We start from the raw sequence: 12453 nt of genomic DNA, 5'->3' as shown, positions 1-12453 counted from the left end.
TGCTCCTCATAGCCCCGCGCTGGGAGAATCAGACATGGTTCCCGGAGCTTACACGGCTTTTACTGACAGCCCCGTGGCCCATTCCAGTGAGAGCAGATCTCCTCTCTCAAGCTCGCGGCACGATCTGGCATCCCCACCCAGAGCGCTGGGCGCTGCACGCGTGGGTGATCAACGACTACCCGTCGAAGGAGTAATAAACACTATCATACACGCTAGAGCCCCTTCCACGAGAAGACTCTATGCGTCCAAATGGTCTGTGTTTTCAAAATGGTGCACCAACAGAGACCTGGACCCACGGACATGTGGGGTGTCGTCGCTGCTCGTGTTTTTACAAGAGCTGCTGGATAAGGGCAGATCCCCATCCACGCTCAAAGTGTACGTGGCGGCCATCACGGCGTTCGCTGAACCCCTGCACGGCCAGTCACTGGGAAAAATCGAGCTGGTCATCCGCTTCCTCAGGGGAGCTAGAAGGATGAACCCCCCGCGCCCCCCATCGGTTCCTATCTGGGATCTTTCCATAGTTCTCGAGCTATGAAAGCCCCCTTTCGAACCGCTTCAATCCGTGGATTTGAAATACCTTTCACTCAAAACCGTTTTTCTGACTGCCCTGTCATCAGTTAAACGTGTGGGAGACCTTCACGCGCTGTCTGTCAGCGCTGCGTGTCTTGAGTTTGGACCAAGTGACTCCAAGGTCATTTTAAAGCCTAGACACGGCTATGTCCCCAAAGTGATCGGCACTCCTTTCAGAGCACCAATCATTTCCCTATCGGCGCTGCCAGCATCCGATAGCGAACGCGACGCCAATCTCCTTTGCCCAGTCAGAGCACTGAGATTGTATACTGCGCGTTCCGCCTCTTTCAGACGCTCTGAGGGCACACCAAGGGTTTCGCCGCCTCGAAACAGACACGGTCTAGATGGATAGTGGACGCTATTGCTGCCGCGTACGCGTCAAAAGACCTACCATCCCCGTTAGGCATTAGGGCTCACTCCACTAGAGGCATGGCCTCCTCGTGGGCATGGTCCAGTGGGATTACCATTCATGACATATGTGTGGCAGCGGGCTGGGCTTCCCCCTCCACCTTTGTCAGATTTTACAATCTGGAAGTGCCCGCCCTGCAGGCGAAACTACTAGCGGTTTAATACGCTACAGCTCCCCTGGTGAGCTGCACTGATGGGACACATTCCACACAGACCGGCACCGCCACTCTGTCTTTTCCTTCCCACTATGTGCTTATGTATTACACACACACTGGCCCGCACTCTTGCCGGCCAAATACTATTCCCCCACTCACAAGGGCTCCCCCGGGTCCCCCCACCCCGGGGCTCATGCAGTGGATGCTTGGCGCGCACGGCGTTGACAATGGGTTCCCGTAGCGTAAGCTAGCTTGGCCATGCAGGCGATTTTCGCTTCATTCAATGAAAACCAGGGTTCCAGCCTACGAACTTACGCTTATATGCACTCTAGCCACGCCCATTTTGGCGGGCTTTGATACAGTGACGGCGCGGGTGCCTGTCATTGGACGCAAGTTCACTCAAGTTCGTCTATAGGCTGCAGCAGTTGCCGCAGAGCAACCTATGAGCTCGCTAGCTAGCCCGCTCAAGGTATGCAGTTGCTGCACTGCGTTGACAATGGATACAAAATTAAGGATAATTTTTTGGCTTCAATATCTCAGAAAAGATGAATCTTTATCGTAGCGTAAGCTAGCTTACGCAATACTCGTTCCCTCTTCTAGAGAGAACCGAGGTTACGTAAGGTAACCGATTCGTTATCATGTTTATATCAGGCATTTAACAGTTATCATGTTTACAACAGGCATATAACAGTAATGTTTACAACAGGCATATAACAGTTATCGTGTTTATAACAGGCATATAACAGTTATGTTTACATCAGGCATATAACAGTTATGTTTATAACAGGCATATAGCAGTTATGTTTACATCAGGCATATAACAGTTATGTTAACATCAGGCATATAACAGTTATCATGTTTATATCAGGCATATAACAGTTATCATGTTTATAACAGGCATATAGCAGTTATCATGTTTACATCAGGCATATAACAGTTATCATGTTAACATCAGGCATATAACAGTTATCGTGTTTATATCAGGCATATAACAGTTATCGTGTTTATAACAGGATAACTGTTATATGCCTGTTATAAACACGATAACTGTTATATGCCTGTTATAAACACGATAACTGTTATATGCCTGATGTTAACATGATAACTGTTATATGCCTGTTATAAACAGTTATGTTTATAACTGTTATCATGTTTATAACAGGCATATAACATTTATCATGTTTATAACAGGCATATAACAGTTATCATGTTTACAACAGGCATATAACAGTTATCATGTTTATAACAGTTATCATGTTTATAACAGGCATATAACAGTTATCATGTTTATATCAGGCACATAACAGTTATCATGTTTATATCAGGCACATAACAGTTATCATGTTTACAACAGGCATATAACAGTTATCATGTTTATAACAGGCATATAACAGTTATCATGTTTATATCAGGCATATAACAGTTATCATGTTTATAACAGGCATATAACAGTTATGTTTATATTGAATCTCATGTTTTTTAGATAAACAAGTGAATCCACGTGCTCCGTAAACTATACTCGTTTATACACACCAGTTGAAATGATGGGATGTTACTCCTCGGATGCTATGTTTGTTGTTTACAGAAGCGTTGCAGGGATGGCGTTGCTATGGTGACGCTGCTTTCTGATGAGTTGCAAATATACGAGAGTAAAGTGTACACCGCTTATCCTGTACATTTAAACAGGAACCAGTTTTTTTCACAGTAACCCGCTTTTCTGGTGTGCATCTGAACGTACTGAAAGAACCGCTTGCTCAACAAATGAGATCAACTCAACAGCGCCACCCAGAGCATTCTGTTAGAACTGCCCGCTTCAGTGTGTGTGTTCAGGATTTAACATCTTGCATATGGCCAGTAAAGCACAACTTTGCACAACTATTTTTACTATTCGTATAATTGGTGCAGAACGAATGTTTGACTACTCGTGCACATCCCTTGGTATAATATATGTGGACAACGTTTTGGGGAAAAACAGACAAATTTTACGGTAGAATTCGATAGAATGGTCCATTAAATACGGACGGGATAAGAGACCTGGAATTCTGTACGTGTTTCATTTGTTTGTGCATCTGATGTCTCTTCTCCGTCTTTAACTGTATATCAGAATTAATACGGTAATGACTGTAAATGTGTACTTTAATACTCATTCATTAGAGTTGCTCTGTGTAATATTGTGAGTGCTGCAATTATAAAAACATCAGCCCTGAATCTAGACACGATCGCCGATCACAGATTTCAGATGAAGATTGGCCGATCACGATCTTTGACTCGTGGATGTTTAATTCTCCCAGTGCTTCTGCAGATTACAGCTTCATTAACGCCTCAGTTTGTCTGTAGTTAGCCTTGTTATAATGATTTCTTTATCATTATTATTATTATTATTGATCTTAACTGTCTCTTCCAGAGTAAAGTTTGTGTTTGTGGCATAAAGTTGATTACAGCAGAAAATACTTTTGACTTGCCCCTCTTTCTATAAAGCAGTAAAGCACATACAATGAAAACGAATGGGTACAATACACAAACATTAAATACACACTGTTTTTCAGAAGTATACCCACAATACTTTATTGAATAGTTCTCCCAAAAATGAAAATTCTCTCATCATTTACTCACCCTCATGTCATCCCAGATGTGTGACTTTCTTTCTTCTGCAGAACACAAATGAAGATTTTTAGAAGAATATTTCAGCTCTGTAGGTCCATACAATGCAAGTGAATGCTGACCAGAACTTTGAAGCTCCAAAAGCACATAAAGGCAGTACATAAAAATACGTTTTTGTTTTAGCAAGTCAGTCCACTCTGCGGCCATCTTTGAAACGCTCTTGAGCAGGCTGAGCAACTTTTTTTTTTTTTTTTTGGTAAACAAGTGACTATCTACTTGAATGAAGACCGAAATCTCCAAAACAGTTGATTAACATTATGATCAAAGAACATATTAAAAATCAGCAGTAAAATATGATGAAACTGGTATCATAAATTGTGCTGCTTCCCTCAAATCATGTAAAATGCAAAAAAAACATTGCCTGGCTTGTCTAGCTAATGCACATGTGTGTCCTTGAGTTGATTGAGATGTCAGGAGATCGGCTGTATTACCTGTAAAGTGGAAAGTTTCTACATCCGTTGACTATTGGGCGTTCCAATTTTTCCCATTCATTTAAATACCAGTGGTCCGTCTCTGCTAAATGATCTTGTTTTGGGTGGAACAGACAGAAATATAACTCCATTTCACGATCTTGACATCCGCCGTCTCCTTGGCGATCATGATTTCAGGTTTGATTCCTGTAGCGCCATCCAGCGCTCTGCACATGTGTGAAGCACTAGGAAGTGTAATCGAGCTTGAAATCATGATCGGCAAGGAGCTATATTTGGGGTTTTATCAACCAAAATTAATCACTTTAGAATGCATTGATACAATCACTCTATTCATATGTATTACATTTATGCTGCCATTATGTGCTTTTCTGACCTTCAAAGTATGATGAAATGATTGCCTTGTGTGCGTGTAAAGTTATCCAGTATTTCAACTCCATTGTCATGACGACGTAATGCAGGTAAACCACCTAGACCTCAATCCGGGAAGACTTTGCACGAAGTGAAGGATGCAAAAAAATGTCAGTTTCACACGGTGTTTCGTGTAAAAGCCCCTCTCATGTCTGTTTCACGAGTGCTGTTGATGTCTCTGTGAGATCATGCATGAAGCAGCACTGTGATTGGATGGAAGCGTTCCCTCTCGTGAATAGTTTGAACTGATAGAGTCTACGGTAACTCAGATAACCGCTCTGTACAATTATGATGCTTGTTCTGAAATGCGGGTTGGTGCTGTTTTGGTGGCAAGGACTTGAGACTTACACGTGTGACTTGCACCCGCCTATTACATAAAGAGCATTGTAATGAAGCCAAGACTCTGTCACCTGTTTATGGACTAATTTATGATTATTCATGTAAAATGCATGTGACAATTGGCAAATGATGGTCTCTGTTCTACTGTTGATGAATTACTGCTCATCTAGTATCTATTAGCCCATATGACAATGTTTACTTTATAGTTATTCTGTGATTAATCATTGTATATGTTTGTAAGTGTGTGAGATGAAAGTCATTTCAAAATAAGAGAGCTGGATTTATTACAGGCTTGTTTATAATTACAGTCCTGTGTTTTACATCAAATCTAAAAGAGTGATCCTTGTTATTATTGGGATTTTGGTACAACAAACATTCATCGGGGATTTGAATCATTTTGGAATCTTGCAGAATATTTGTCTGTCCCTGTCACAGTAAGGAAAGACCAAATAATTTAGAAAACAATCAGCCAAATTACTCGGTTATCAGCCTTTTCCAGCATCTTAAGGCGGGTGCACACTGTACGATTTATAATCGTCCTTTACGATTGTTGCTCGTCAGACTGTACGATATGACTGTATGGATATCGGCATGGCACACTGACGTTATGTCAGACTGCACGATATGACTGCATGGATATCGTCATGGCACGCTGAGTGATGTTATGTCAGACTGCATGATATGACTGCATGGATATCGGCATGGCACACTGTGTGACGTTATGTCAGACTGCACGATATGACTGCATGGATATCGGCATGGCACACTGACGTTATGTCAGACTGCACAATATGACTGCATGGATATCAGCATGGCACGCTGTGTGACGTTATGTCAGACTGCACGATATGACTGCATGGATATCGGCATGGCACACTGACGTTATGTCAGACTGCACAATATGACTGCATGGATATCGGCATGGCACGCTGTGTGACGTTATGTCAGACTGCACAATATGACTGCATGGATATCGGCATGGCACACTGTGTGACGTTATGTCAGACTGCACGATATGACTGCATGGATATCGGCATGGCACACTGACGTTATGTCAGACTGCACAATATGACTGCATGGATATCGGCATGGCACGCTGTGTGACGTTATGTCAGACTGTACGATATGACTATGGATATCGTCATGGCATGCTGTGTGACGTTATGTCAGACTGCACGATATGACTGCATGGATATCGGCATGGCACACTGTGTGACGTTATGTCAGACTGCACGATATGACTGCATGGATATCGGCATGGCACACTGTGTGACGTTATGTCAGACTGCACGATATGACTGCATGGATATCGGCATGGCACACTGTGTGACGTTATGTCAGACTGCACGATATGACTGCATGGATATCGGCATGGCACACTGACGTTATGTCAGACTGCACAATATGACTGCATGGATATCGGCATGGCACGCTGTGTGACGTTATGTCAGACTGTACGATATGACTATGGATATCGTCATGGCATGCTGTGTGACGTTATGTCAGACTGCACGATATGACTGCATGGATATCGGCATGGCACACTGTGTGACGTTATGTCAGACTGCACGATATGACTGCATGGATATCGGCATGGCACACTGTGTGACGTTATGTCAGACTGCATGATATGACTGTATGGATATCGGCATGGCATGCTGTGTGACGTTATGTCAGACTGTACGATATGACTATGGATATCGTCATGGCATGCTGTGTGACGTTATGTCAGACTGCACGATATGACTGCATGGATATCGGCATGGCACACTGTGTGACGTTATGTCAGACTGCACGATATGACTGTATGGATATCGGCATGGCACACTGTGTGACGTTATGTCAGACTGCACAATGTACATTGTAGCCGACTGTGCTCCCAATCGCCCCGATCTGTGAATGTAACTAGCGTTACGGGAGTGTTACGGAATAGAAGTGAAATGGAGAAATTTGCCCATTATCTCGTCTCTCTCTGAAAGTCAGGACATCAGCATTTCTGTTGCTCTAATTCCTCTCCATCACGAGCATACGCTCACATTTACAAGAATGATGGATTTTGTCAAATAGGCCCATAATAAGACCGATCACAAATACAGAAACTTACAGATGTTGAGAATGTACGTGAGTGTGGGAGGAAGCCGACAGTAATAATGAAAATAATCATTATTTATAATAATTAATAAAAAGACCTGTGGCACGAAAAATGACAAACTTCTCCGTTCACATTGGAGAAAATAAAAAGGATATATTACGTCTTTCTCCTCATTTAGATTACTAACCTATCAGCTATGCAAACATGAAGTAGATTTCTATAATTGTATCAACTGCATTTGTAGATTTGGATTAAAACATTAGAGTATAAATTGTTCCATCTTCCTATTTTATTGATTTATTTATAAATAAAATTGGAGTGGCGTGAATCTTAACTAAAGACGTTTACAGATGTTTAAAGTACATTTATTAAAAGTAAAATAGTAATTATAATAACATTGTAAAGTAAATGCAATCATTTATTTATTTTCATTTTGTAAGATATTTATTTAATTCAGAGATTAATGCTTTCATGTTGCTGACGTGTGACACTTTTCTCCAAGTATTTTCTGCTTATTTATTCAAACGCTTTATATCAAATGAAAAGAGGAAACATTGAAAGTGCTTGAGAGATAACTGGCACAAATGTGCGACAGTGGGGCAAACATGGAGCAGGTTTCTAAGTGAATTGGGGTGCGAGAGAGGGGGGCGCAATATCTCATCTGGCCGTCGTAATAGCGGTTCATTTCTGGGTATTGGCAAAACCTACTATTGGTCCTCTTAGTAAGAGAAGACTACTGCTTGAATAATAGCTGCTTCAGTGCTGAATGTTTGACTTTTTAAAAGGGGAAGAGTGATTAATTGTGTTTGTTATAATTTCTCTTATTGCAGTTTAATATGAAGAGTCGACTATAAATCACTCATTTATTGATCACTTCCCTGAAAATGATAATCACGGAGGTACTTTGCTCTGTTTGTTGAAGCATTCCAATCCGCCGGCCCTTGCAACATTAGCTCAACCTATAGCATGGGGTTATAGCGGGACTATCTGTTTGCCCAACCAGTGGCAGATGGGGAAAGTGCACACTTCAGCTTCACTGGAGTGGTGGTGGCGTAGTGGCTAAAGCACTTAACTGGTAATCAGGTTGCTGGTTTGATCCCCACAGTCACCACCATTGTGTCCTTGAGTAAGACACTTAACTCCAGGTTGCTCCGGGGGGATTGTCCCTGTAATAAGTGCTCTGTATAATATATTGGTACTCAGAAGGTTGCTGGTTTGATCCCCACAGTCACCACCAGTGTGTCCTTGAGTAAGACACTTAACTCCAGGTTGCTCCGGGGGGATTGTCCCTGTAATAAGTGCTCTGTATAATATATTGGTACTCAGAAGGTTGCTGGTTTGATCCCCACAGTCACCACCATTGTGTCCTTGAGTAAGACACTTAACTCCAGGTTGCGCCGGGGGGATTGTCCCTGTAATAAGTGCACTGTAAGTTAAAAGTGCCAAATGCATAAATGTAAATGCACACCACTTCTGTAATTACCAAAATGTCTGATTTGATGTTGGGGAACTCTCGCTTGTCGCCTGACTGTATTTCTCTCTGTCTGTAAAATGTGGTTTCAGGAGGTCGAACATAAGCCGGATACATCATCTTCACCCCTTCTGCATCCACAGAAAGAGCAGCTTTCAGTTGACAATCGAATTACCAGAGGCCCAAAGACACCGCAGGTACGTCCTCAGGGCTAGTTTCACATATAGCCTCTGATGCTAAACCGAGTGAGCTTCCTCAGTGACAACCATCTAAATGTGCATAGCAGGATAATAAATTGTGTTCCTCTCTAGCCTGTTCATTGAAACAGGCACAGCTCCTCTTCAGTTAACATTTATCCCCAACCCTCGCTACAGGATACATGCATGACAGGAACCTAGACACAGAATTGATCCGTGTTACGATAAAGTAGTGCCATATATTGCTTGTGAATGTGCAGATTTTGCTGTTTCAGAAGGAAATTTGTACTTTAATTCACCAAAGTGGCATTCAGCTGATCACAAAGTATAGGCGGGACATTACTGATGTAAAAAACAACATCACTATTTAATTTTATTTGTTTTTGATCAAATCTAGACCGCAGCATCACTCCAACACCTTATCCTCGAGTAATCATGATAAATTGATTATTTGACACTAGAAATTATATTTATACACAATTATATACACCATTATATCAAACACAGCTGAAAGATATTTGGATCATTAGATGAAGCTGAACATTGTGTTTGTGTTTGTGTTGCACAGTATGCAATAGACTGGCGTGTCTTGAGGTCAATATTAGGACAGAAATGGCCAAAAAAGAAACAGATTTCTCTAGAAACTCATCAGTCAATCATAGTTTTGAGGAATGAAGGCGATGCACTGCTTGAAATGGCCAAAAAACAGGAAGTGTGGGGTGAAAGGTCACCTCTGTCTGGACAATCTGACTGCTAGATTGACATAAATAAACTTTTGAAGTCGTTTTTTTTCATATTGTCATAGTAATTTTTCATGTTATTAATATCCTGACTTTACATTGTGATCAGTTGAACGCCACTTTTGTGAATAAAAGTACCAATTTCTTTCCATAAGAGCAAAATTGGTACATTATTCCAAACCTTTTGACCACCAGGGTATATTCTTTTAGTCATAGTTATTGTCAGGAGTTCATGTCCTATTCATTAATTTACAAACTCTTAATTTTTGTGTAAACAGTTGACAATAGTGTGCAAAATGAATGGGAACAGATTAGGCATATTTACAACTTGAGTTTCACGTTCTGACCAGCATGTAACTTGGTTTTAAGTTCACCGATGCATTCGCTTCATTGTCTGTGCATTCAATGCTGTTAAAATAAATGTATGCTTGGGCAACGTGCAACTGGGCACAAAAGGAGTGTTTTCTGTGTCTGTTTGCACTCAAACAGTGAGTGTATTTGCACAAATATTTGGGATATCCATTTAAATGAAGTTTACATTTGATATTTTTGTGAGAAACATGTCATTGCACTTTAGACGTCTGAGACCCACGTCTATTCTCAGCTTTTTGTGATTTCATCAGCAGGTGCTAAAATAATGCGTTTCCAATCAGTGGAAAATAAAGTGAGTTAATAGATAGAGTTAATACTGGCCATGGTGTTGTGTGTCAGCAGATCAATATAATTAATTATACATTCATTTTCTATAATTTAACAGAGTCTACATTCAGTTAGTCCTGATGAGCGCCACCTTTTCAGTATGTGCATAAGAACGTGTCATAGAGGTATACCTTTACAATGTTAGACACATTTTCTGTTATGTTGCCTTATGTTACACTTATGAGTGGTGGTGGTGGTGTAGTGGTCTAAGCACATAACTGGTAATCAGAAGGATGCTGGTTCGAGCCCCACAGTCACCACCATTGTGTCCTTGAGTAAGACACTTAACTCCAGGTTGCTCCGGGGGGATTGTCCCTGTAATAAGTGCACTGTATAATACATTGGTAATCAGAAGGTTGCTGGTTCGATCCCCACAGCCACCACCATTGTGTCCTTGAGTAAGACACTTAACTCCAGGTTGCTCCGGGGGGATTGTCCCTGTAATAAGTGCTCTGTATAATACATTGGTAATCAGAAGGTTGCTGGTTCGATCCCCACAGTCACCACCATTGTGTCCTTGAGTAAGGCACTTAACTCCAGGTTGCTCCGGGGGGATTGTCCCTGTAATAAGTGCTCTGTATAATACATTGGTAATCAGAAGGTTGCTGGTTTGAGCCCCACAGTCACCACCATTGTGTCCTTGAGTAAGACACTTAACTCCAGGTTGCTCCGGGGGGATTGTCCCTGTAATAAGTGCTCTGTATAATACATTGGTAATCAGAAGGTTGCTGGTTCGATCCCCACAGCCACCACCATTGTGTCCTTGAGTAAGACACTTAACTCCAGGTTGCTCCGGGGGGATTGTCCCTGTAATATGTGCACTGTAAGTCCCTTTGGATAAAAGCCTCTGCCAAATGCATAAATGTAAATGTATAAAATGTTAAAGTATTTTATGCTATGTGAAAATATCCTCAGCAGGAGTCTTTATTGCAGATGTTCAGGAAGTATAAGTAGGTGGTAATAAGTAGCGGTACTTCTGTACCATGTCGATGCTAAATTAAAAAAGATGTACCGATACCAGTGTTTCTGCAGTACCGGTGATATTGAGCACCGGCTGACCCGTGTGACTGACAGACGGCTGCTTTTAAATGCTCACACACTTTTGAGCACGCGCTGTCTCTCATTATACACTAAACTGGACAATTCATCATATTAAAATGGTGATGTGTCCTTGTGTGATTATTAAACCTTGTGATTATTTTCCACCGATTTAATTACAATGCAGTCTGCATGTGCTGCATGCTTCAGCACACACGTGAACATGTGAAGCCACAGACTGATCAAACACTTTTTATGAGCGTCACACCTGCAGACACTGTTTTCTACACACAGCAACCGTGTGCCTTCATTAGCATACGATACACCCACAGATGGCGCAATCACTCTCACCAACACATACTTACGCTTTGCGCTGGCACGAAAATTGCTCTTGGTGTTAGCGCTACGTGAGGGCACTAATATGTTAAATGTTTGGATTTGGGAGGATGTTTTTTTTTTTTTACCACTTCATTAGTTTTTTTATATATATATTTATTCTTTGAAGTGTAATTTGATGTTTTTTTTTATTTATTTTTTTAGATAGACACATTTTTACAGGTATAAATCTTTGTCATTAAGTGCCTTGCTCAAGGACACAATGGTGGTGGCTGTGGGGATCGAACCAGTGACCTTCTGATTACCAGTTATGTGCTTTAGCCCACTACACCACCACCACTCCGAATGGAATGGGAAGACTCAATTCATATCAAACGTTATTAGCAAGATAAAGACTTCCTGTAACAGTGTAGTACCCCCCCCAAAAAACACTGCAAAATTTAAACGAGAGGGAAAAGGCCAACGCAGAGTGGCAGAGAGAGAGAGAGGAGAGTCAGAGCCGGTTTTCCGATACACCGTCGTATGGTCCTCGATCACTTCTCCACCCTCTCAGGTGGACGACAGCCGCTTCTCCCCGGGCGGACCGGAGTCAGACTCACGACCTCCGGCGGTCAGAAAGCCCCTCCGCGTTCTCAACACCCCTCCGCGTTCTCGCCGACTCGTGGGGACACTCCTCCGCCCCTGGCAGCGGCCCTACCTCTCCAGGCGGTCGGGGAGACCCTCCCTCCTCCCCTCACGGACAGCGGTCTTCCTTCAATCCCTCCGCGTTTCTGGTGGATGGCAGGGCTCTCCTCCGCCCCTGGTAGCGGCTCCATCACTCCAGGCGTTCGGGGAGTCCAGTCCCCTCTTGCCTCGCGGACGGCGGCCGTTCACCGCGTCCAGGCGGTCGGTCTACTCCCTCCCCCGGT

The 12453-nt window shown here is 42.4% G+C and overlaps 1 protein-coding gene across 1 annotated transcript in view; it reads left to right on the top strand.

Moving 5' to 3' along the window:
- cntln (centlein, centrosomal protein) overlaps positions 1-12453 on the top strand; it is a 108626-nt gene that overhangs the window by 28977 nt on the left and 67196 nt on the right. Inside the window, exon 10 of the mRNA XM_052137275.1 lies at positions 8628-8732. Within this exon, the coding sequence (XP_051993235.1) occupies positions 8628-8732 (105 nt within the window). The remainder of the gene's footprint in view (positions 1-8627; positions 8733-12453) is intronic.

The sequence above is a fragment of the Xyrauchen texanus genome, chromosome 11, assembly GCF_025860055.1.
Source record: "Xyrauchen texanus isolate HMW12.3.18 chromosome 11, RBS_HiC_50CHRs, whole genome shotgun sequence".
NCBI classification, from domain to species: Eukaryota; Metazoa; Chordata; class Actinopteri; order Cypriniformes; family Catostomidae; genus Xyrauchen; species Xyrauchen texanus.
This window is presented reverse-complemented; position numbering and strand designations above follow the sequence as displayed.